Here is a 25,953-nt window from a genome sequence, read left to right as displayed (position 1 = left end):
GTTTAAAGTGTCCATCCAGTACACACTCTCCAGTAGTGGACAGAGAGACACAGAGTGTTTCAGTGACAGAGCTGTATCTACAGCTGACAAGAAGAACAAAACGCTCTCCGGCGCCGCTCCTCGTTCTAGGAACAATGGAAGTGGTTCTCACCAGACTGAGAGATTTCTCCTGTAAGGAAACTTCTTTTGAAGAGTGTAAAGCCTCAGGGATGTGCCGGGATCACTCCTCGTCTCTGGAGCTGAAGCGTACGGATGGAGACCGGGACATCGAGACCGCACTGGCCTGGCTGAGGAAAGAGCTGTAGGGTTTTTATTAAAACATTTTACCATATTATCAGTTGTTTGGACAGAATATGAGGATAAAAATGTTGGGGGGACTTCAGGAAAATAATCCATTTTTTTTTTCTGGTATAAGTTTTCCAAGTTTTCCAGTCTTTTGTCATATTTTGGCAATAGAGTTTATTTTGATTTTAACCTCTTTCATATGAAGAATAATGCATAAGCTTTTCACACCAATCATTATTTATAAATTCTTAAAACTTCAAACTAATTATTTTCATTCTCTTCTATATATTTTTGATTATTATAATTATCATATAATTTCATAATGACAAAAATAAAATTATATATACGAATAAATATACTGTTTATATCCATATGTAGCATATTATTAGCATTTATATATATATATATATATATATATATATATATAAATTAATAATTAATAATATATATTGTGTATATCTATATAGTGACAGTAAAGATTCAAAATAAATGCTGTTATTTTGAACCATCTAACTAAAGAATCCTTAACATATTTCAACACTGATAATAATAATAGATGTTTCTTGACCATCAAATCATCATATTTATTATGATTTCTGAAGGATCATGTGACACTAAAGACTGGAGATATGATGCTGAAAATTCAGCTTTGATCACAGGAATAAATTACATTTTAAAATATATTCACATAGAAAATAGTTTACTTTAAATCATAAAAATACTTCACAATATTACTGTATTTTTTTTTATAAATGCAGCCTGAGCAGAAGAGACTTCTTTCAAAAACATAAACAAATCTTTCTGACCCCAAACTTTTGAACAGTCAGAAATTGTTCTTTCTCCCGGTTGTGTAAGTGTTAGTGTGTGTGTGTTTGTGCAGCTGTTTTGTGTGTATTGTTGTAGGGTCATGTACAACCGTTCCTCACACACACACAGTTTCGTCATTAACATTCATGCTGTGAATCTCTGATATATTGCTTGGCATTTACAGCTTCGTGATCGTCATGGCAACGTCACACAAAAGACAGCAGAAAGTCTTTAACAGGAGCTGGTTTAATGTGTCGTCGGTCTGTGTTCATCACTTCAACACTTCTGTAAATCATCAATGATGTTTCTTCCTGTTGCAATACACACTTCCCTGACATTTCTACTGTTTTCCATATTTATATGACTGACTAAATGTCACTGCACTCATGTTGCTTTTTGATAAGAATTGATATATGGTCGTTTCAAAATTAATAATGGAGTTGAACATTTTGACAGTCAACTTTATAATGATATTCCAGTTTATATATTCTGCTCATGCATTAAATTAAATGATCTGTAGTGAAACAGATGATACCAGGATTTACATTGCAAAAATGCCACCAAAATGAATAAAAAATACTTCCAAAAACCAAGATATGGTGCAAAAGTCCCCCCTTTAGGTTTTTATTTTTAATATTTATAAGCAATATCACACGAGCAAAAATGCTGTTTTCCCAAGAATCAGCATGTTTGCAAATGTGGGTTATAGGCTACTACAACAATCCAATAAACAATAAGTTAATGTGACTTACATTTTAGACACTATATTGTCTGTTTTTCCTCTATTTTGCCAACAAAAATAGTTCAAAACAGTGTCTGAGCAACACAGTTTCGTTACTGAATGAATCCGCATTTTTGAATGAATCGTTCTAATGAATCGTGACTCAATGACTCACTCACTCGCTTCTGTAGTGAATCAGCCGTTTTGAAGGAATGACTAAATGATTCATTCACTCATTAAGACAATGATTTGCTGCCACCTACTGGTGGTTATAGTAATTAATTAAATTATGAACAAAGATTGAATGCTGTTTTTGTTTTCGGTCGTGATTGTCCTACTTTTGTCCTCTTATTTCAGATGTTAAACACAGTCCTAATGACACCTACAAGTTCCAGTGTTCACTTCCAGCCGGCATTTATCCCACAGAAATAGAGCTGTGTGTGTTTCCTCCTATAGGAAAGCAGTTTGGATCCAATTAAATGCACTTCAGTGAATGAAGGGGCAAACACAGACACATTCACACACACACAAACACACGGTTTATTCTCACATGACCAGTTCAGTGGAAGGTTTCACCTCCCAACAAAGTTCATGTGCTTTTCTCCGTCGTTTTCTTTGATTAAATCTTTCCGAGCAGGATCCATTATCAGTCTGCCAGTGTATTAATGAATGCAGTTTGTGGAGGGAACACTTCTAGTTTTGTCGTTTCAGAAACAGGCTCATTAAATGTGCTGGAATGCAGGATATTATTTCTGCCAATAAAAAGAGGCCATTTGCATCTGAAAAAGACATTGACCGTCTAAAATACTTTCAACTCCTGCTGTTGAATCAATGCGAGGATAAGAACTGAATCAGCCTAACCTTGACCTGAGTTTGGATGGTATGAATATGTGAATAATATTAGAACTGTAATCTTTTAATGTCAATACAACCTTTGCATATCCAAATCTCTTGGCTAAAAAACTATTTTAAATAGAGTCAAATCAATATTCAAACTTCATTCTGGGAAACCATGTTTAAGTACAATTATCTTCCACTTCAATTTACATTTTTTGGGATATCGCCCACGCTTTTATTAAATGCTGTTGAAACATTCAGGCCTGGGTTCACAGACAGGGCTAAGATTACACCAGGATTAGGCCTTAATTAAATTATGACATTTAAATAGCTTTTATAAATGTGCCTTAGACAAAATGTGCATTTTGAGACACTGACATATTATAAGATATAACATACTTTAAGCAAGTTACTTTCAGTTAAAACAGCTCAAACATGCACTTTAAACTGGACTAGTTTAAGCCTGGTCTGTGAAACCTGGCAATAGCCTATACTTTTATAAATAAAACACCCCCATCCTTCTGTTTTAACTCCCTTAATAACTTTAAGATCCCCCCAAACCCCTCTATAACTCACACCCTGATATTACCTAAATTAACTATATTCAAGTCAATGACTGGATCAACTTCACTGCACTTACACTAATACAATATTTAGATTATATTTATGTTTTTAATAGTTTGTGTTTACAGTAGGGCTGTGAAAAGATTAATCGCATGATCCAAAATAAAAGTTTGTGTTTACATAATATATGTGTGTGTACTGTGTATAATTAAATTTGTATATATAAATACACACACATGCATGTATATATTTAAGAAAAATTTGTTATTTATATATAATTTTATTTATTTATATATAATATACATTATATATAAATATATACAGTATATGTATGCAAATATTTCTTAAATATATACATGCATGTATGTGTATTTATATATACAAATAATTATACACAGTACACACACATATATTATGTAAACACAAACTTTTATTTTGGATCATGCGATTAATCTTTTCACAGCCCTAGTTTACATATATATGTGTAAAATTATGTTGTATATATAAATACACACATATGCATGTATATATTTAAGAATTTTATTATATTAATTTATATAAATATAAATATTTTATATATAAATAACACATCTTTCTTAAATGTATACATAGTGTATATACATTAGTGCCCAGTACTTATTTTTAATAAGGTAAAATCAGGTAAGGTTCATGTTCACTCTCTGCAGTGTAAACTGAATATGCTTTTACAGTTAAGTGAAAAATAATCACTTAAAATGGCATTTTTATTTTATTTATTCTAGAGTATACAGAATCATAAATGTCGCACATATAGCCTAGTTGCTCATACAAATGCTTATAGATGCACTCAAATAAAAATAAAATGAATAAAGCATAAAAACAAGTACTTTCCTGTTCTTTATAGATGGAGATGCGCTCTCAGGACCAAGCTCTGATCCGTCAGCTGATGGATCTCCATGATGGCATTCAGGAACTGAAGCAGGAGTGTGTGAAAGCCACAGAAGAGGAGGAGGAGGATGAGGATGAGGAGGAGGAAGCTTGCTGGGACTCTGGGAGTGAAGGTGGAGGGAGCAGTGTGTCCTCCTCCTCCTCAGGAGAAATGTGTTTTTACCCGTCCATCTACTCCTTCAGCACATGTCTGAGCCCTGCTCCTCTATTCCTGCACAAACGGGCCTTTAGTCGACGCAGTTCTGTGCCCTGAACACGTCACGTCACGTGTGTGTGATTAACACACCAATACACATCTTACACTACCGCTGAGTCTCTCAGAAGAACAAATTATGCATTATTTCCTAATGTATTATTCGACGATATATGAACACAGCTGCCTCATGCTCAGAACACGTGACCCTGGATCAACAAAACCAGTCACGAGTCGCAGGGGTTTATTTATACAATACATTGTATGGGTCAAAATTATCGATTTTTCTTTTATGCCAAAAATCATTAGGATATTAAGTAAAGATCATGTTCCATGAAGATATTCTGTGCATTTCCTACCGTAAATATATAAAACATTTATTTCTGTGAGTGAATGCAGGACAATCGCCAACATAAATGCACAACTTTAAAGGAGATTTTCTCAATGTTTCGATTTTTTTGCATCCTCAGATTCCAGATTCTCAATAGTTGTATCTCGACCAAATATTGTCATATCCTAACAAACCATACATCAATGGAAAGCTTATTTATTCAGCTTTCAGATGATGTATAATATTAAAGCAACACTATGGAACTTTTCCTCAGCGGTCCTCAGCCCTGATTTTATGAAAGTATGATGTATTGCGACATCAGAAACGAAGAAAAACAAAATAATGACTATTTTAACGCTTGCCGTAAAGCAAGTCAAATTTGCAGTTTTCTTGTGTCTCATTAGAACTACAGAAAATCTGGCAATAGTGCGGTAATCGCAGATAAAGGACCGCAAAGCGGAGGCATAAGTGCCTTTCACCCTGTTACGACTTGATGAACCACTGAAACCATTTTGGATTTTAAGGTAAACAATGTTACATAGTGTTTAAAAAATGTTACCCATGTGACTGGTTTTGTGGTCCAGGGTCACATATAGTGGGGGGGAAAACAGATTTTGAATGTTTTACACTGTAAGAAACTTGACAAAGTCTTTGGTGATTGACTGCTTCCTGAATGCACTAATGCAATAATATACTGAGGACGTTTATGCTTCACGTAAACGCTTAAATATCTGTACACAAATGACTGAAAAGTGCCTCTTCAAACTAAGTGCATAAGTGTTGCATGATGTTATTATGACAATGCAGCAAAAACTGTTGCCAGAATAATATTTTTAGTATTTATAATATGGCATGGAATATCTTTATTTAATTTTTTTTATCAAGATGTGAATATGTATTCACTGTTAATTCAATTAATCTGGGACGAGTAACTAATGACTTGCTTGCTTTGACATACTAGTACCACACAGTATGATAATAAAAACATACAATCCTGATCAATGTTGAGGGTAATAATTTCATGATGCAATAAGTTTTAATCATCAAGACATTTTAATAAACAGATGATGACATTATTCATGCACACATTGCATATGCTATGCTAATTATTCAATACATTTGTTCAAAACACTTGGTTTTTCAGTCATACAGCAGATGGTCACATAACATCATTAATATAGGAACACATATGCGCTACATCTTTTGTAGACAAATTAATCATAGAAATTGTTGAAATCTCAACATACTTATTAAAAAATAAGTCTCAAATAGCCTTTATAAGGCTTCTCTGAGGTGCCCTTTACCATGGCAAGCCGTTTAAACTTTATTCATTTTCAGGATACTAATTCTTGATATCAACAATTTAATTTCAACTAGCAAAAACTATAATTCTTGATATCAACAATTCATATCCTGGAAATGAATAAAAGTTAAACGGCTTGCCATACCTTTACATCTTGCATTAACATGCATTTTGTATCCTGTAAATTCATATTTATATACAAAGCATCTCCAGGTTTCAGGGATCTGATCACCGTGTGTTTGGTGTGTTTGCACCTGTGGTCCGACTGTGATCCGATCGCCCGAAACACATGTTAACGCCGGGTGTAAAGAGGGGTGTCTGTCTGCTGTTTTGAATATAAATCTTAGCACTCAGTTTGCCTGATATTTGGTCAAGTTTTTGCGTACATGAAAAAGCCTTCAGAATCTTTTCCCTGAAGACGTGTGAAAATAAGCTTTGGGCTCAGAGGACCAGCAGAGGAGAGTTTCCTTCTGCTTCTCCTTCACGGATCACCGGTGCATGTCCTCTCATTAAGCCCCGGGGGGTCTGTGGGGTCAGAGGTCGTGGCTGTCTGTGGGGTCAGAGGTCGTGGCTGTCTGTGGGGTCAGAGATCACTGCTGTCAGATTCCAGGAGCAGGGACCCGTTCTCCCGTCGGAGCCGCTGGATCTCCTTATTGAGTCCCAGGAGAGTCTGAGCGAGCCGTCGATCCTGAGAACGCATCTCCAGCTGAGGACCATCAGAGAAACACATCAGACATCTATACAGATCTGTCTATCTATCTGTCTGTCTGTCTGTCTGTCTGTCTGTCTGTCTATCTATCTGTCTGTCTGTCTATCTATCTGTCTATCTATCTGTCTGTCTATCTATCTGTCTGTCTGTCTATCTGTCTGTCTATCAGTCTGTCTGTCTGTCTGTCTATCTATCTGTCTGTCTGTCTGTCTATCTATCTGTCTATCTATCTGTCTGTCTGTCTGTCTATCTATCTGTCTATCTATCTATCTGTCTGTTTATCTATCTGTCTGTCTATCTATCTATCTGTCTATCTATCTGTCTGTCTATCTATCTGTCTATCTGTCTATTAGTCTATCTGTCTGTCTATCAGTCTATCTCTGTCTATCTGTCTGTCTGTCTGTCTGTCTGTCTATCAATCTATCAGTCTATCTGTCTGTCTGTCTATCAGTCTGTCTATCAGTCTATCTATCTGTCTATCTGTCTATCTATCTGTCTGTCTATCTATCTGTCTATCTATCTGTCTGTCTATCTGTCTGTCTATCTATCTGTCTGTCTGTCTGTCTATCTATCTATCTCTGTCTATCTATCTATCATCTATCTATCTATCTATCTGTCTGTCTATCTATCTGTCTATCTATCTGTCTGTCTATCTATCTGTCTGTCTATCTATCTGTCTGTCTATCTATCTGTCTGTCTGTCTATCTATCTATCTATCTCTATCTATCTATCTATCTATCATCTATCTATCTATCTATCTGTCTGTCTATCTATCTGTCTATCTATCTATCTATCTATCTATCTATCTATCTATCTGTCTGTCTGTCTGTCTGTCTATCTGTCTATCTATCTATCTCTGTCTATCTATCTATCTATCTCTATCTATCTATCATCTATCTATCTATCTGTCTGTCTATCTATCATCTATCTGTCTGTCTATCTATCTATCATCTATCTGTCTGTCTATCTGTCTGTCTGTCTGTCTATCTATCTGTCTGTCTATCTGTCTCTATCTATCTATCTATCATCTATCTGTCTATCTATCTGTCTGTCTATCTGTCTGTCTGTCTGTCTGTCTGTCATCTATCTATCTGTCTGTCTGTCTATTTGTCTGTCTGTCTATCTGTCTGTCTCTCTATCTATCATCTATCTATCTATCTATCTATCTGCCTGTCTGTCTGTCTATCTATCATCTATCTATCTATCAATCTATCTATCTATCTATCTATCTATCTATCTATCTATCTATCTATCTATCTGCCTGTCTGTCTGTCTCTCTGCCTGTCTCTCTGCCTGTCTGTCTGTCTGTCTGTCTGCCTGTCTGTCTATCTATCTATCCTACTAACAACAAAATAAAACTAAAACAGTCCAACAACCCATTCACAGTCACAGAGGACGTAAAAACCTCAGTAGTTTGTAAACTCACCAGTTCTGATCTTAACCAAGTAATGGCTCCATCGATCTTGGCTCTCCGGAGCTCCTCGTTGACCTGGAAACTCTTTCCTATCGGAGGAGAAACGTTCTCAGTCTCAGCAGAAGTTCTCGGTTCTGCTGATGTTCTGAAAGCGTGTAACAGCTTGTTCTTGATGTTCTCCAGAACCATGACAGACACAGAGTCCTCGTACTGAGTGTCGGAGTTCATCACGATATCCAGACGACCAATAATCACGAGTCCTGGTCCAAAAGTCCCTCTTTTATACCGCTCCGGTATTTTTCATCACCTTTTCTTCCACCCATCCATCCTTTTTTTCTTCCTCCTCCTTTGGCACACAGTCCCGAGTCTCCTCTAACTAAACCGCAGAGATTGATACAGAGATCCCGTCCCGGGTTTGAAGCATGTTTTTGTGTGTCTCTCTCGCTCTGGGACCGGCTTGTTTTGTCACTGTTACCGTGGCAACCGGGCCCCTCCACCCCCGTCCCCCTTCGGTAACCCCCAAAAAAGAATGGAGGGACATTGTAGACAAAGACTATTGTTGCATTTGAAGAACTGAAAAGCTTCCCCTCCCCTTCTCCTTCACTAAGCCCCATTCAGGCATTGTGTGAGAAACAGGGTGTGAGACAGATCTCAGTGAGGCATCAGTGTCTCCGCATCACAGCAAGTTTTCTCTCAGCTTTACACTGGTTTTAGCAGCTGAAAGATCTCCGTTGAGAAGTCGGACACCGTGTACCTCAACGGTTTTTATCACTTTTGTGGATGAAGAGAAGGAACTCTCAGAGGAACAGAGAATCCATGTCGTTTTTGGCAGGCCGGGGAACAATCTCTTCATTCTCTAGAGTAACAGGAACAGAAGTCTAGTGTTCGGTCTTCTGTTGTACAATGACTGCGACAGGGGAATAAGTGAGCAAAGGAAAGGGGGAATGTATTGAAAGACACGACTAAATCCTGTCAATGCATCACCTAATGCAAGCTGAACGAGAGACGCGATGAAATGCAAAAAGCACAAATGCATTATCTGTAGGCTATGGATTACATCTTGAACTTAATGAAGTTCAGTGCATCCATAAAATGTGCATCCAGATTATGCAAATTATGTATTAACAAACCCTGGATGTGTGTTTGAAATGCCCTAACCTTTACGCTGTGTTCAGTGGACCGTACATGAAAATGAGATTAATTTTCTGGCCATAGAGCAAAGCACTACATGACAGTGTTATAGAGGCTGAATCTCGGCGTGATAATTCAGAAAAGCCATTTATCTTCATTTCAACACTGGATGCAAATCTGCACGGCAACAGTGACACGTTCTTGTGTCTAAGAGTTATAAAGGGGGATGATAGATGTTTCACTTAATAATAAAAAAATATATCGTAACTTTATTTTACAATTTCCTTGTTATACGTTACATGCAGTTAATATAGTAATTACTATAAATTGTGCATAATTACATGCAAATAACCTTAACCATACCCTATAGTAAGTACATGTAATTATTATTACTCAGTACTTCAATGTATAATTACACTGTAACATGGACACCTTAAAATAAAGTGTAACCAAAAATATTTTGTTTTATTTTTTAAACATTAAATTATTTGAACCAAAAATTAAAAAACAATTCTAAATTATAAAAAGTCTAACAGATTCACAAAATTGGTCTTTTTGCAATTACTCTTGATGATAAAAATGAATTACATTTAAATTACTGTAAAGGTCATGGAATTTGTTTGTGAAAAATTATATTAATAAAACATTACTGATTTGCATGTGGATAAAAAACAGAGAATTGAGAAATAAATTAAAAAAACTTCCATTTTTTTTATAATTTATGAGCTTTTTTTTATTAAAATGGCCATTTATATTTACAAAAACTGTTAAAAGCACACATTTATGACATTATAAAATGCATAATACCATATACAGTAAGAAAATATAACATGGTAAATTAGGTTAACGTTCATGATGATACGTAATGTCTTCCTTTTGGTAAAAACAACTCGTAGTCAGTTTTAAAATAGCATAAAAATCAAAACAACTGCACAAAAAAAAGGCAAAATGCGAAGACATCTGTGATAGGTTCAACCATAAGCATATTTATCTGACACGGCTCTGTCGTTCGGCGTGATCTGTCCACTCAGCTTCATCAGCAGCTTCACGATGAGGCCGGCCTGGAGAGGAAAACACGGAGACGATAAACTCGCGTTTCACGTCATCACATGACTGGCGAGATGCAGAGAGAGACTCGTACCTGTTTGGTGTGTACGACGAAGTTCTTCTTGTTCTCGAGACTGTGTATTTGGACGTATTGGTCGGCCTGACCGAGCTGCCACATAAATGTCCCATATTCCAGACTGAGATGAAGCACCTGATATAACAAACATAAAAGATTTGAGGGACATAATACACGTAAAAGCATCTGTCAGTATGATTTAAAGAGCCACGATTATGCTTTTGCAGATATGACCTTTCATGTAGTGTGTAATAAAGCTGTTTGTGAATGTAAAAGGTCTGCAAAGTTTCAAAACTCAAATAGCAGATTATTGGAGTTTTTGTCTCCAGGTGAAAAGGGTAAAAAAATAAATGATCACTAAACTTCACCAGTTGATTGATTACATTAATAATAGCAACAAAAACAATTTGTATTACAAGTTTTCTGAAATTGTATGTTTAAATATGCAAATGAGGCATTGTATAATTAAATATGCACCAATTTGCATACATTTCTAAAACAAAAAATCTGAACATTGGATGAAGTCAGGTTTAAAATTATCGTTTCATTTATTTGATATATCAGAGCCAAATGTTTTTGCAGAGGGGATATTGGATATCTATGGAAGCTTGTTTCCACCACAAAATAAAACATTTTAAAAGATAATTGCGACTTTTTATCTCACAATTGCGAGGTTACATCTCACAATTCTGAATTTATTTCTCGCAATTGCGACTTTATATCTCGCAATTCTGACTTTATATCACTCAATTCTGACTTTATATCACTCAATTCTGACTTTATATCACTCAATTCTGACTTTATATCTCGCAATTCTGACTTTATATCTCGCAATTCTGACTTTATATCACTCAATTCTGACTTTATATCACGCAATTCTGACTTTATATCACTCAATTCTGACTTTATATCTCGCAATTCTGACTTTATAACACATAATTGCGACTTTATTTCACGCAATTCTGACTTTATTTCACGCAATTCTGACTTTATATCTCGCAATTCTGACTTTATATCACGCAATTGCGACTTTATTTCACGCAATTCTGACTTTATAACACACAATTGCAACTTTATTTCACGCAATTCTGACTTTATTTCATGCAATTCTGACTTTATATCTCGCAATTCTGACTTTATATCACGCAATTGCGACTTTATTTCACGCAATTGCGACTTTATTTCACGCAATTCTGACTTTATATCTCGCAATTCTGACTTTATAACACATAATTGCGAGTTTATATCTCGCAATTCTGACATCTTTTCTCAGAATCGTGAGATATAAAGTACAATTCTAAGGAAAAAAAAGACGGATTTTTTTTTTACCTCAAAATAGTTTCTCACAATTCTGACTTTATAACACGCAATTGCGACTTTATATCTCGCTTTATTTCTCGCAATTGCGACTTTATTTCTCGCAATTGCGACTATTTCTCGCAATTGCGACTATTTCTCGCAATTGCGACTATTTCTCGCAATTGCGACTGTATATCTCGCAATTGCGACTTTATATCTCGCAATTGTGAGAAAAAAAGTCAGAATTGTGAAATAAAAAGTCACAATTATTATTATTCATTTATTATTCAGTGGCGGAAACAAGCTTCCATAGATATCTCTATTTATCAATCCACAAATCAGAAAATACTGTCAACAGACAAAAATAATTTAATTTGCGCCATTTTTTTTGGAATAAAATGTTGTATAAAATCAAGAAACTTGTATATGAACAAACCCCTTTGTAAAAACCTTCATAATATAGATAAGAATAAAACTGTAAAGTTTGGTGTGTGTAAGAGATTTCTGGCTCAATGTAGGAGGACAAACTCATTTAGATAAACCGGCCTTTAAAGATATATACTGTGATTGAAATCTACAGACGCAAATAGATAAAGTGCTCTAAAAGATACAGTTAAAAGTGCATTTTGGATGTTTTCTGTCCACTAGTCTGAAAAAAAGCCCAAAATTGACAGATGCATGAAGAATCAGTGTTTTTGCCTGTAGTGTCTCGCCTTAAAGAAGTGATTCTGAACTGCCTGAAACGAGTTGCAGTAATTACACTCTTACATCTTTAACATATCTACGTAACAATTAGTGATGCACGATATATCGGTCACCATATCGGTATCGGCCGATATATGTACATTTTTAATGTTAACGTTACTGCCCCGATAAGAAAATTTGGTTGATATATTAAAGCTGATAAATAATGTATTATGTCCTTTAATAATAATAAATAATAATAATAATAATCTTTATTTTATATAGCGCCTTTAAAAGTAGCATCTCAAAGCACTTTACATAAAAATATGAAATTAAAAGATACAACAGTGCAGGCAGTAAAAAACTAACCAAACAATCAAAATAAAAAGTCAATAAAATAACAAGCAAAGTAATCACATGATTCACATAAAAGCTACCCTAAAAAAATAAGTTTTAAGGGATGTTTTAAAAAACACTAAGGGATTCTGCTTTCCTAATCTCAGAGGGCAGGGAATTCCACAATTTAGGAGCCAAAGAAGAAAAAGCCTGATCTCCCATAGTTTTTAGCCGTGTTGTTTGGACAGTTAAAACACCAGCTTCAGAAGAGCGTAGAGCACGTGGAGGAGTGTAGGGGGTTAAAAGCTCACACAAATATTGAGGGGCCAAATTATTCAAGGCCTTATAAGTGAGCATGAGAATTTTGCATGAGAAGCCAGTGCAATTTTTCCAGGACAGGTGTGATGTGCTCCCTTGCACTGGTCCCAGTCAGAATTCTAGCAGCTGAATTTTGTACCAACTGTAATTTACTCAGGGTAGCTTTAGAAACTCCAGCCAGCAAAGCATTACAATAATCAATACGTGAAAAAACAAAAGTGTTGATTAACTTTTCAGCCAGAGAGAAAGTCAACATGGGACGTAATTTGGCAATGTTTCTGAGATGAAAAAATGATGTTTTGACTGTTACGAACATGATGGTCAAATGTTAAATTGGCATCAAATATCACCCCCAGATTTTTTAGTTTAGTTTGGAATTGCAAAGCAGAGCCATCCACACTTACTCCAATGGACTCTGCTTTACGCAACTGATGAGATGCGCACTTGTTCGCCATGCTGGGTTTGAATTTCTTGAAATATGACTAGAATCACTTTGAAAAGGATATCGGCTACATACAATCATAATGAGGACATTATAATTGTGTGCTTCAGACATGGCTTTCAATGGTGAGACTTTTGTTTTTATTTGGAATTAGATTTATCGGCCAATATATCGGTTATCGGCTTTCAAATAAAAATTTCATATCAGTGCATCCCTAGTAAATATGTAACAAATATGCATAATTCCAGTCTATGGTTTTTCATTGGCTACCAATGAACAGCGTCTGCTTTGCTCCACCCTCAAACACTGTAGTTGTAGCTGAGACTGGAAGAGTTTGGTTCAGGTTGTAGCCATGAGACGGACACCGTGTCCTAACCAGGCGCGATACGCCAAGATTCCAGCGACTAATAATGTGTCTGTCCGCACTAGCCGTGACGCGACTGCAAGATGCGTCGAAATCAATCAAAACCCACAGCCAATCAGAACAGTGAGAAAAATAGAAACCGTTTCTAAAATTGAATCGCGGCGTGTCGCCGTCGCGGCTGGTTAGGACACACACTCATCAACATGGAAAAGAGGCTTTTTATTGCGCGTCGTGTGTAGTTACAACACGGAGTGAATCTTCAAACTAACCGGTTTCAGACTATTTAAGAAATGAGGCGATGCTGCAATATTATGAAAAAGTGTTTTTTTGACCTTGGATGCATGTAAATCTATTGCAGGAGACTCCAAAACAGAATTCGGAGCATTATACGGCATGCTATTTGAGTAATTAGGATTTAAGTAATTAGAATCTCACTTTTGTCTCCATGTTCATGAGATGCAAGCCTTTGGTGTTCACACCCACATACACTCGGATGACCTTGTGTGTGCTGGAGCTGGCCTTGGTGTACACCTGTCCTGTGAAAAAAGCCGCTCCATATGTGGGAATATCCCAACAGTTTTGCAGGAAGAGTCTCTGGAGGTGGTGCATCTCTTTACTCACTCCCTCGCTAGTGCTCAAACTCTACACACACACACACACACGGAGAATTGAGAAGATCAAAGCAGATTCAGATGAATAAAAATGTTTATGCATAGAGAACAACATTCAAAGGTTTGGGGGTCAATAAGATATTTTAAAAAAGAAAGAAATTGTTAACACTTTACAATAAGGTTCATTAGTTACTAACAAGGTGCAATACATTTGTAACAGTATTTATTAATCTTTGTTAATGTTAGTTAATAAAAATGCAGCTGTTTGTTCACTAATAATATATTAGTAAATGTACCATTAACTAAGATGCTGTAACAAATGTATTGCTCATATTGTAAAGTGTTACCAAGAAATTAATACTTTGTTCAGTGGGGATGTTTCAAAATGATCAAAAGTAACAGTAAAGACATTTATAAAGTTACAAAAGATTCCTATTTTAAACATTCTAATCATCAAAGAATCACGGTTTCCAAAAAGTCTGACGCAGCACGACTGTTTTCAACACTGATAATAATCATAAATGTTTCTCGAGCATCAAATCAGCATATTAGAATGATTTCTGAAGATGATGAGAAGGATTGATGTCCTTGATGAGAGATGTTGATGTAATGACTTAAAAAATGCTGGTTTTATTTTTGTGTGTGGATGGAGCTTAACTTGCATCAGTTTAAAGAATATAATTTTTTTTGCCTTTTATTATGATAGGAAAGTATAGTATCAAGAAAGTTTGACGACCTGGGACTTTAACTCGGGTCGCCCAAAGCTTAAAAAAAAAAATTATGTCATGGCACTGACCACTAGGCTATTGAGGCTTGTAATTTGCTGCAATTTTATAAATATTAGAATCTCATTGTGTACATTTACATTTATGCATTTGGCAGACGCTTTTATCCAAAGCGACTTACATTGCATTATCCTATACATTTATACATAGGTATGTGCAATCCCCTGGGATCGAACCCACAACCTTGCGTTGTTAATGCAATGCTCTTACCACTGAGCTACAGGAAAGCTGTGTAAGAAACATAGGGGGAACAGAATCCGACGGCAAATAGTTCAGCTGTCGAAATCCGTTCCCCCACTCCAATGATGAGAGATGTTGATGTAATGGCTTAAAATATGCTGATTTTATTTTTGAGTGGATGGAGCTTAACTTGCATCAGTTTAAAGTTTTTTTTTTTGTTTTTTTTTTATCATGATAGGACAGTATACTATCAAAAAAGTTCGACAACCCGGGACTTGAACTCGATTCGCTCAAAGCTAAAAAATAAATAAAAATTATTTCATGCCACTGACCACTAGGCTATTGAGGCTTGTAATTTGTTGCAATTTGATAAATATTAGAACCTCATTGTGTAAGAAACATAGGGGGAACAGAATCCGACGGCAAATAGTTCAGCTGTCGAAATCTGTTCCCCCACTCCAATGATGAGAGATGTTGATGCATCGGCTTAAAATATGCTTATTCTATTCTGTGTGTGGATGGAGCTTAAGCAGCATCAATTTGATAAATATTAGAACCTCAGTGTGTCAGAAATATCGCCCAAAGCTAAAAAAATAATGCTCGTGATGAGCATTATGTGAAATTAACACACCTTGTACTCGTGAAGTATCCTGTTAGTCCAGTGATGTGCTTTGCTCTTTACCTTTGAGATTGGAACGATGGATTTCAGGTTTTCCTCACTGCATTAAACAAAACATAATTCCCATGTCCTTAACCACTAACACTGAAAACAGTAAATGTCAATATGTGACCCTGGATCACAAAAGCAGTCACGAGTCGCACTGGTATATTTGTGGCAATAGCCAACAATACATTGTACGGGTCAAAATTATCGATTTTTCTTTTATGCCAAAAATCATATTTTTTTACGATATTAAGAAAAGATCATGTTCCATGAAGATATTTTGTACATTTCCTACCGTAAATATATTAAAAAATATATATTTGTGAGTGAATGCTGCACAATCGTGAACAACTTTAAAGGAGATTTTCTCAATGTTTCGATTTTTTTGCACCCTCAGATTCCAGATTTTCAATAGTTGTATCTCGACCAAATATTGTCCTATCCTAACAAACCATACATCAATGGAAAGTTTATTTATTCAGCTTTCATATGATATATAAATCTCAATTTCAAAAAATTGACCCATGTGACTGGTTTTGTGGTCCAGGGTCACATATGTGGTGGTGAGGACTGGTCTACATACTTCAGAAAGCCCTGTTTGTGCTTCTTGCTGTCGTAGTTCCCGTAAATGATCTGCAGGAGGAGGCTGGCCAGCGTGATGAGTTTGCTGTCGGACGCTGATAGAAAGCCTTTGAGGAGACAGTGACGAGCTTCATCAAAGAGGATGAGGATGGACAGCGGATCTTCAACCTGAGGGGGAAACTTACATTAATTTCACAGCTAAATGCAGAACAAGACTTTCACCGTGTCCTAACCAGACGCGACACGATAAGATTCCAGCGACAAATAATGTGTCTGTCCACAATAGAAGCGCCAAGTCAACAAAAGGTTAGGGTTGGGTTAGGGTTAGTGTAAGTGACTACCAAATTGGGAGAAATGGGGATAAAATCTGATGCAAATTGATGATAAAGGAAATGTGGGAACACAGGGCCTAATTTTGGAAAGAAAGAAAAAACCTTGGAAATGATGGAACATAGGGCTGTGGGAACATAGGGCTGTGGGAACATAGGCACGCTCCCGTTTCCTTGAAAGGGACTTTGGCAAAGATTGAGAAAAGATATTGACGGTGTGGCAGAAACCTTTTTTTCAATTTCTAAGGGCAGCCGAACATCTCTGCGCAGGAATAGCTGTGGAGTTTCCCGTTGTGGATCGAGAGCCGTGAGATCGGTCACTATCTCGGTCCAGATCCGCAAGTGTTGCAAGGGCTTGTGGTACGGCTTCAGCTGCAGACCTAAACAACACGACAGAGGAAAAGCATGAAGTCACATCAGATATCTGAGCTTTTCAGGAACCGTCAGGTGTAGCGTTGTCAAAAGTACCGACTTCGGTACTGAAATTTAAAAAGAATTTACGCTTTGAGCGCTGTTGAGAGGAATCATAAACACCTCTGATTGGCCATTGTGTTCACGAGCTCTTCGGATATGTCTGTGATTGGCTACAATGATCAGCGCACGGGAGCGTTTGAAAGTGTTTTGAAAGCACTTGCAACTTTGAAAGTTGGGTAAGCGCTCGCTGAAGAGCGTCATTGATGTATATTTACCACCAGTTTTTGAAGCGCTGATCATTGTAGCCAATCACAGACATATCTGATGAGCGCATGAACACAACGGCCAATCACAAGCGTTTATGATTCAGAAGCGCTCAAAGCGTCACATTTTTAAAATTTCAGTATCGACTTGATACCGAAAGTCAGTTCTTTTGACAACACTAGTCAGGGTGTGGTGGTCTCACTGAGGTTCTCTGAGCAGATCCAGATGGTGAAGTACTGCTGTGTCTCCTGTGAGAGTCTCATGCCCTCCATGATCTGCTGCACTGTCGTGTTGTTCCCATGTTTCAGTTCCACGGAGCGGTACGATCCATCCATGCGATAAATTCTCACCTTCTCGTACTGAAACAAACCAAAACGTGCAGCTTAGCAGGACTTCACATCGCAGTGCTGATACAGAACGCTGTGGTTTCACACTCACTGGTTTATTGTTGGCTTGCTGAAGGAGTTTCACCGTCTCTTCCCAGTTGTTCTGCTTGTTTTCTTCACATAGTTGAAGGGGGGATCGTTTCTGTTGGTCCTCAATGTGCTTAAAATGACAAGGGACAGCATTTAATTTTTTTTTTCACTCTTTCAAACATTTTAATTTTAATTTATTGTGTATATATATATATATATATATATATATATATATATATATATATATATATAAATAATAAACCATTTTTTTTATAACTTGCATATAATTTAATATTTATATATACATGTTTTTACAAAATCTCTTAGCAAATATTAACATTCCACACTATTAACAATATATTATATGTTTTTAATATACATTTTGTGTGTGTGTGTGTGTGTGTATATATATATAAAATAAACTATATATTTTTAATAACTTAAATATAATTTAATATTTATATATACATAATAAAAATATGTTTTTTTTTACAAAATCTCTTTGCAAACATTAACATTCTACACTATTAAAAATATTATATGTTTTTAATATACATTTTGTATGTGTGTATATGTGTGTGTATGTATATATATATATATATATATATACACACACATATATATATATACATACACACATATATATACATATATATATATACACATATATATACATATATATATATATATATATATATATATATATATATATATATATAAATACATTAAAATTATATTCTTACAAAAACTCATAGCAAACATTCTACACTACTTTATCTAAACAAGTAAAAGATAAAATACTAAAAACGAATACCAGTTGTTTCAAAATGCTACAAGTGAATTTGGCCATCACATTGTAATGTGCAGTATTTAAAAATGGAAATTAATTGAGATTATTAAATTAAAAGTGTTTTTAAAGATTAATCCTACATGAGATTGAAGGCAAAGGTAATAATCTGAGAGTGAAGGCAAAGGTAATAATCTGAATGTAAAAACAGGGGGGAAATGAGCATGGCAGTGAAATATGAAAGACTGTATTTCTCACTCGGTCGATCTCCGGATTCTGCAGAAGTATCTGCACAATTTCTGCATGACCCCCGACGGCTGCGAAGTGTAAAGGAGAGCTCAGCTGCCCGTTCAGCAGATTGGGGTTACAGTTCCCTTTCTCTAGCAGAAGCTTGGTGGCCTCCAGCTTTCCATGCCTGAAGTCAGAGGAAAAGCATACTGATGTCATGGTGTCACTGAATTGATGAAAGTGGAGAGATGATGGGATCTAAGCCGGATATAAACTCATTTTTCCCACATGAGCAGCATGACTCAGTGTATCCAGGACTATGGAATATGGAAACATGGACAAACACTTACTCTCTTAAAGGGATAGTGGGATTGAATGGCCGTTTCTGTTTTGAAGTCCATAAAAGTGCATCTATCCACGATAAAGTGCATCTATCCACGATAAAGTGCATCTATCCACGATAAAAGTGCATCTATCCACGATAAAAGTGCATCTATCCACGATAAAAGTGCATCTATCCACGATAAAGTGCATCTATCCACGATAAAGTGCATCTATCCACGATCCACGATAAAAGTGCATCTATCCACGATAAAGTGCATCTATCCACGATAAAGTGCATCTATCCACGATAAAAGTGCATCTATCCACGATAAAAGTGCATCTATCCACGATAAAGTGCATCTATTCACGATAAAAGTGCATCTATCCACGATAAAAGTGCATCTATTCACGATAGAAGTGCATCTATCCACGATAGAAGTGCATCTATCCACGATAGAAGTGCATCTATCCACGATAGAAGTGCATCTATTAACGATAAAAGTGCATCTATTCACGATAGAAGTGCATCTATCCACGATAGAAGTGCATCTATTCACGATAGAAGTGCATCTATTCACGATAAAAGTGCATCTATCCACGATAGAAGTGCATCTATTAACGATAAAAGTGCATCTATTAACGATAAAAGTGCATCTATTCATGATAGAAGTGCATCTATTAACGATAAAAGTGCATCTATTCATGATAGAAGTGCATCTATTCATGATAGAAGTGCATCTATTCACGATAAAAGTGCATCTATTCACGATAAAAGTGCATCTATTCACGATAAAAGTGCATCTATTCATGATAAAAGTGCATCTATTAACGATAAAAGTGCATCTATTAACGATAAAAGTGCATCTATTAACGATAAAAGTGCATCTATTCATGATAGAAGTGCATCTATTAACGATAAAAGTGCATCTATTAACGATAAAAGTGCATCTATTCACGATAAAAGTGCATCTATTCATGATAAAAGTGCATCTATTAACGATAAAAGTGCATCTATTAACGATAAAAGTGCATCTATTAACGATAAAAGTGCATCTATTCATGATAGAAGTGCATCTATTAACGATAAAAGTGCATCTATTCACGATAAAAGTGCATCTATTCACGATAAAAGTGCATCTATTCATGATAAAAGTGCATCTATTCATGATAAAAGTGCATCTATTAACGATAAAAGTGCATCTATTAACGATAAAAGTGCATCTATTCATGATAAAAGTGCATCTATCCATCATAAAAGTGCATCTATCCATCATAAAAGTGTTCCACAGGCTCTGGGGGATTAATACATTTATCATGGACAGATGCACTTTTATGGTCTTCAAACAGAAACGGCCATTCACTGCCATTATAAAGCCTGGAAGAGCCAGGACATTTTTTAATAGAACTCCGATTGTGTTCGTCTGAAAGAAGAATGTAATTCACACCTAGGATGGCTTCAGGGTGAGTAAATGGGCTAATTTTCATTTTTGGGTGAACTATCCCTTTTAAGAAACAAGAAGTTGATATATACCAGCATGCATAATGAATGGGTGCCCAGTGGTCACTGTCCAGCTGTTTAACGGAGAAGCCACTGTCCAGGAGTTTGGACAGAAGCTCAGTGTCTCCTTCACAGGCACTGCGGTGCAGAGGGAAATCGTCCACCCACTGGCGCTCTCTACAGGACACACAGAGGAACCACACAACTGGGTGTTACACTTCATTCTGATACGAGTATTAGTAGACTGTTGGGTTTGGGTTAGTAGAATAAGTACATGCAAAGTTACTTAAATATAATTTAATATTTATATGTATATAATAAAAATATATATTTTTTACAAAATCTTTGCAAATATTGACATTCCACACTATTAACAATATTATGTTTTTAATATATATTTGTGTGTGTGTGTGTATATATATATATATATATATGTTATTTTTTATTATTTTTACATATATTTAAAAATCTTTAATAAGAGTCATTACACTTTATTTTGATAGTCCAATAACTCAGAGTATTAGTAGACTGTTGGGTTAAACTTTGGGTTCGTAGAATAAGTACATGCAAAGTTACTTAAATCTTTACAGAAAATGCATGAGTCCTCATTACAATTTAGAGTGATCTGTTATCAGAGGGAACTGTCTAAGTTATGCATTTCAGAAATGTACATACAAATCATAGTTAGCTAAAAAATGTTCTAATTTAAACAAAGTAATAATTTAAGGCGGAAACAATGAGCTTATTGAAGTAATGAATACTTGTTTGTTAACAAATGATTATGGCATATACAATTTTTTATACCATGGTCTGGGTGAATACTCGATTCTGATTGGCTGCAGGGTGTCCATTAAAAAGTGTTATACCATGGTCTGGGTGAATACTCGATTCTGATTGGCTGCAGGGTGTCCATTAAAGTGTTATACCATGGTCTGGGTGAATACTCGATTCTGATTGGCTGCAGGGTGTCCATTAAAAAGTGTTATACCATGGTCTGGGTGAATACTCGATTCTGATTGGCTGCAGGGTGTCCATTAAAAAGTGATAGAGGACACCTAGTAAAGGAGTTCTGGTGAAACTGACTGTTTACTGTTCGAAATTAATAAATAAATGCGCTGGCTACATCAGCTGTGAGTAACCCTAGCAACAGGCAGTAAACTGAAGGGTTCTACGAGCTCAACGGACTATAAATATCTCCGGTTGCTAAATAAACCGTCAGGCGTAACCAGGGAAACCAAGTTATTGTTTGTAAAAACTTTAGATTTCGATTGTAAAACTAATTAAAATATAAACTAATGTTTTAAAAATGTGTTATTTGGCAAGTGACCATGGTATAAGCGGGTTAATGCCCGACGAGGTGTCCATTGATACCTGACAATGGACACCTCGTCGGGCATTAACCCTTACATATAGTATTTGATGAAGTCTGATTATTAGCAGCCTAATAATGTACTAATAGTAGTAAACGTAAATATATATATACTGACTTGTCTTCGTTGACGCTGGATATACTGTGCGGCCATTTGTCTCTTTTTGGAATCTGGATTTTGGAATAATCTGGCGCTCCCAAACCAAAGTAAGGGTTGATGATGACCTTGTCCACCTTTAGACAAGAGTTCAAATCTTGTTATGCATTCAAAATATCAATTAAAAAGGTATATTGCACATGATAAACGACTATAATGCATAATCTTATATAAACTACCGTTCAAAGCTTTGTTTTTTTTATCATGCTTTTGAAAGAAGTGTCTCATGCTCATCAAGGCTGTATTTATTGGATCAAAAATACTCTAAAAACAGTGAAATATGAATATATTGTAAAGTGTAATTTATTCCTGTGATCAAAGCTGAATTTTCAGCATCATTACTCCAGTCTTCAGTGTCACATGATCCTTCAGAAATCAGTCTAATATGCTGAAGAAACATTTCTGATTATTATCAGTGTTGAAATTAGACATGTGCCGGTATTCGGTAATGCGATAAATCGCGGTAATGAATATGCACGATATTGTTATCGCGGGCACTTCAAAATACCGTGAAAAAGAATAGATCCGAATTTAGATTTTTAGAACGCGCATTATAGCTTATTTTCCATCAACCGCTTAAACAAATACTGCGTATATGCTGCGCGAAACACGTGCGCACTCTGATGTAAACAATCGCCACGTGTATAAGCATGCGGCCGGTGCGCACTTCTAGTCTAATGTAAACAGTCCTCACATGAAGAAGCAGCATGGCGGAAGGAGGAACGCCGCCGCCTACAGTCTATGGCCGCCGCCGATCTATCCGGATCCATCCCGCTTCTAAAAGCAGAGCTGCCAACTCGACGCATTCAGCGCGAGACTCCTCACACGCTCACGCCACACATCCGTTTTCTCACGCAGAGAAAAATCGCGGAGCAAAGAGGACACGAAGACCGTCAAACAAGACGGAGCAGGTTACTTTTGATATGAAACAGGAGAACAATTGTGTCACAGAACGTTACATTTAAACTATTTAATGACCAGCAGCATGTTAGATGACTAAAACATATAGATAAAGAGGAGTATTTTGCTGAATATGTGCCCTGCACTTTTTTACATATTTAGGCCTATTATATTTGTACTTGTGTCATTACATAATTGTTATCATAATGAAAACCACATTATATTTGATTTAATTAGTTATTTGTAACCTTTAATAATACCAGCTGATAGGGTTCTATATGGTTACATAGCATTATGTGAGATATTTTTTTTCATGAGAAAAAAATAACGTGGGCTATCTACTGTAGCCTTCCTAATATTTATCCAAAATAAGTCAATATTGAATCAAGATTTAAATCAAATGCCAAGTATTGAATTGAAATCGTTAAATTTGTGTTAAGCAATACAAACAGTAGGCTAGCCTACCAGTCATTGTACCATGTAATCATTGTAACATGTTGTCACTAAACTTAATAAAATTCAGTTTAGTTACCAAATGTTTTGACAATCACAATTACACCTTGTGATGCAAGTTTTATTAAATTTTTTAATCCATCAAATCCATCTGTTTCTCATGTGCAATTAAAACATCGTGATAATACCGTATACCGTGATAAAAGACCACTCAATTAATCGCAGCATGAAAATGTGATACCGGCACATGCCTAGTTGAAATATTTCATATTTCTGTGGAAAACATGATGCATATTTTTCAGGAATTTTTTGATGCATAGAAAGTTCAAAAGGACATAATTTATGTGATATAGAAATCTTTTGCAATGTTATAAATGTAACTTTTGATCCAACTAATGCAACCTTGTTTAATGAAAAAAACATCCTACTGACCACAAATTATGAGCATGGTTTATGAATGCAACTTTTTCAGGTTATTATCATCATAAGAGAAAGCCTCACTCTGTTAGTGTACTGCAGATCTGACCCATAGAGCGGGTTCTCGATGCACAAGTCGGCTTTCTCCAGGGACATCATCTTGCTCTTGATCTCCAGCGCCGTGTAGCCCATGTGGAGCGGGCCGTCGGGCTGCTTGCTCTCCACTGCATACGCCGGGTTACTCACGTTAGTCTTCACACGGTCCACCGGAGCCGGCCGGAAGAGTGCAGGGATGGCGTGAGGCACAGCGTGTTGCTCTGCTAACCACCTGAAATAAACAGTGACAATAACTCAAGACAAAACATATGTGACCCTGGACCAGTCACATGGGTCAACTATTTGAAATTGAGATTTATACATATGTCTGAATACTGAATAAATAAGCTTTCCATTGATGTATTTGTTAGGATAGGATAATATTTGGCCGAATCTGAACATCTGGAATCTGAGGGTGCAAAAAAATCGAAACATTGAGAAAATCTACTTTAAAGTTGTTCATTTATGTTGGCGATTGTGCGGCATTCACTCACAGAAATACATGTTTTATATATTTACGGTAGGAAATTTACAAAATATCTTTATGGAACATGATCTTTACTTAATATCCTAATGATTTTTGGCATAAAAGAAAAATCGATAATTTTGACCCATACGTTTGGTTTGGCCCATACAGTGAGCTATTATTACACACTACACTAAAAAGCATAATAAGGGCACTTTAAATCATGATTCAAGGGTTGTGACCTAAACTAAAAGCTACTGGTTTAGGTAAAATAAGCTTCGTCCTTCCCAACCTCCTGTTTCAACTGAAAATAGGCCAATGGAGGACAAGAAAATGGTCTTTATATTATCATGAGACTCTAAAGGCCTATTTGTATGATTTTCGGACACTTTGGTGGTCAGTGATGATGTTCAAACTTACTTGTCCAGAGCGAGTAGCATCTTTGAGGTGGTGGAGGAGAAATGGGCACTGGTTTCACTACAGACACGCATAATGTCCTGAAGGCAGTAGAAACTGGGGCTCCCAGGGTGATAGACAGACTTGCTGTTTTCTATATTGGAATACAGACCATAATCACATCAGCATTCACTGCCTTGACACGCTACACAACTCACAAGTAAAGGTATATATTATATTATAGTTTGGGGTCAGTATGAATTTTTTTTTAAAGGTTTTATTCAGCAATGACTCATTAACTTGATTAAAAATTGACAGTAAAGACTTTAACATTGTTACAAAAGTTTTTATTTCAAATAAATGCTGTTCTTTTGAACCTATAATAATTAAAAAAATGCTTCTGAGCAGCAAATCATCATATTAGAATGATTTGTGAAGGATCATGTGACACTGAAGACTGGAGTAATGATGCTGAAAATTCAGCTTTGATCACAGGAATACATTACATTTTACAATATATTAAAATATAACATTTTTACTGTATTTTGATCATATAAATGCAGCCTTGGTGACTTTTTGTCAAAAGCATTAAAAAAAAAATCTTACTGACTCCAAACATTATGCAAATTAAAGTGAGTCATATACACACACACACACACATACATATACATATATATATATATATATGTGTGTATATATGTATGTATGTATGTATGACTCGCTTTAATTTGTATATGACATTTTGGGCACCAATGAGAGTGTGTGCATTCATACCCTTGACATTAAATGGAAATAAATGAATAAATTACATTTTACAATATATATAAAA

General features: G+C 35.9%; 3 protein-coding genes across 5 annotated transcripts in view; 1 reads left to right on the top strand and 2 right to left on the bottom strand.

Moving 5' to 3' along the window:
• The first annotated feature begins 4,077 nt into the window (after window positions 1-4,077).
• LOC309510994 (uncharacterized protein) lies at window positions 4,078-16,605 on the top strand. The gene is made up of 2 exons (XM_082186032.1): window positions 4,078-4,723; window positions 16,356-16,605. Exon 1 carries the CDS (start codon window positions 4,098-4,100, stop codon window positions 4,392-4,394), a length of 297 nt encoding a protein of 98 aa, XP_082042158.1. The 5' UTR covers window positions 4,078-4,097; the 3' UTR covers window positions 4,395-4,723; window positions 16,356-16,605.
• Window positions 5,726-8,563, bottom strand: aard (alanine and arginine rich domain containing protein). The gene is made up of 2 exons (XM_082186027.1): window positions 8,104-8,563; window positions 5,726-6,674 (listed from the first exon to the last, which is right to left on the bottom strand). The coding sequence occupies exons 1-2, from the start codon at window positions 8,317-8,319 to the stop codon at window positions 6,552-6,554; spliced, it is 339 nt and encodes a 112-aa protein (XP_082042153.1). The 5' UTR covers window positions 8,320-8,563; the 3' UTR covers window positions 5,726-6,551.
• krit1 (KRIT1 ankyrin repeat containing) overlaps window positions 9,926-25,953 on the bottom strand; it is a 56,401-nt gene continuing 40,373 nt past the window's right edge. For 2 of the 3 annotated variants that reach the window (XM_082185866.1, XM_082185867.1), the window contains exons 5-17: window positions 25,149-25,278; window positions 24,251-24,494; window positions 22,358-22,473; window positions 20,904-21,047; window positions 19,079-19,235; window positions 18,056-18,163; window positions 17,820-17,976; window positions 17,168-17,319; window positions 16,612-16,778; window positions 15,996-16,083; window positions 14,224-14,430; window positions 10,364-10,480; window positions 9,926-10,283 (exon numbers count right to left, since the gene is read on the bottom strand). In XM_082185866.1, the coding sequence (XP_082041992.1) occupies window positions 10,194-10,283; window positions 10,364-10,480; window positions 14,224-14,430; window positions 15,996-16,083; window positions 16,612-16,778; window positions 17,168-17,319; window positions 17,820-17,976; window positions 18,056-18,163; window positions 19,079-19,235; window positions 20,904-21,047; window positions 22,358-22,473; window positions 24,251-24,494; window positions 25,149-25,278 (1,877 nt within the window). In that variant the 3' untranslated portion in view covers window positions 9,926-10,193. The remainder of the gene's footprint in view (window positions 10,284-10,363; window positions 10,481-14,223; window positions 14,431-15,995; window positions 16,084-16,611; window positions 16,779-17,167; window positions 17,320-17,819; window positions 17,977-18,055; window positions 18,164-19,078; window positions 19,236-20,903; window positions 21,048-22,357; window positions 22,474-24,250; window positions 24,495-25,148; window positions 25,279-25,953) is intronic. The other variant, XM_082185868.1, reaches the window with a different exon arrangement.

Source organism: Leuciscus leuciscus (assembly GCF_965113295.1).
Source record: "Leuciscus leuciscus genome assembly, chromosome: 12".
NCBI classification, from domain to species: Eukaryota; Metazoa; Chordata; class Actinopteri; order Cypriniformes; family Leuciscidae; genus Leuciscus; species Leuciscus leuciscus.
The sequence above is the reverse complement of the archived record's forward strand: the minus strand, read 5'-3'. Positions and strand labels throughout refer to the sequence as shown.

Excerpts from the sequence above, each read along its gene's own strand:
- LOC309510994 (XM_082186032.1), top strand. The coding sequence starts at position 4,098 with ATGGAGATGCGCTCTCAGGACCAAGCTCTGATCCGTCAGCTGATGGAT.
- aard (XM_082186027.1), bottom strand. The coding sequence starts at position 8,319 with ATGAACTCCGACACTCAGTACGAGGACTCTGTGTCTGTCATGGTTCTG. Across the intron at positions 6,675-8,103 it reads CTTGGTTAAGATCAGAACTG|CTGGAGATGCGTTCTCAGGA; the intron begins GTGAGTTTACAA and ends GATGGTCCTCAG.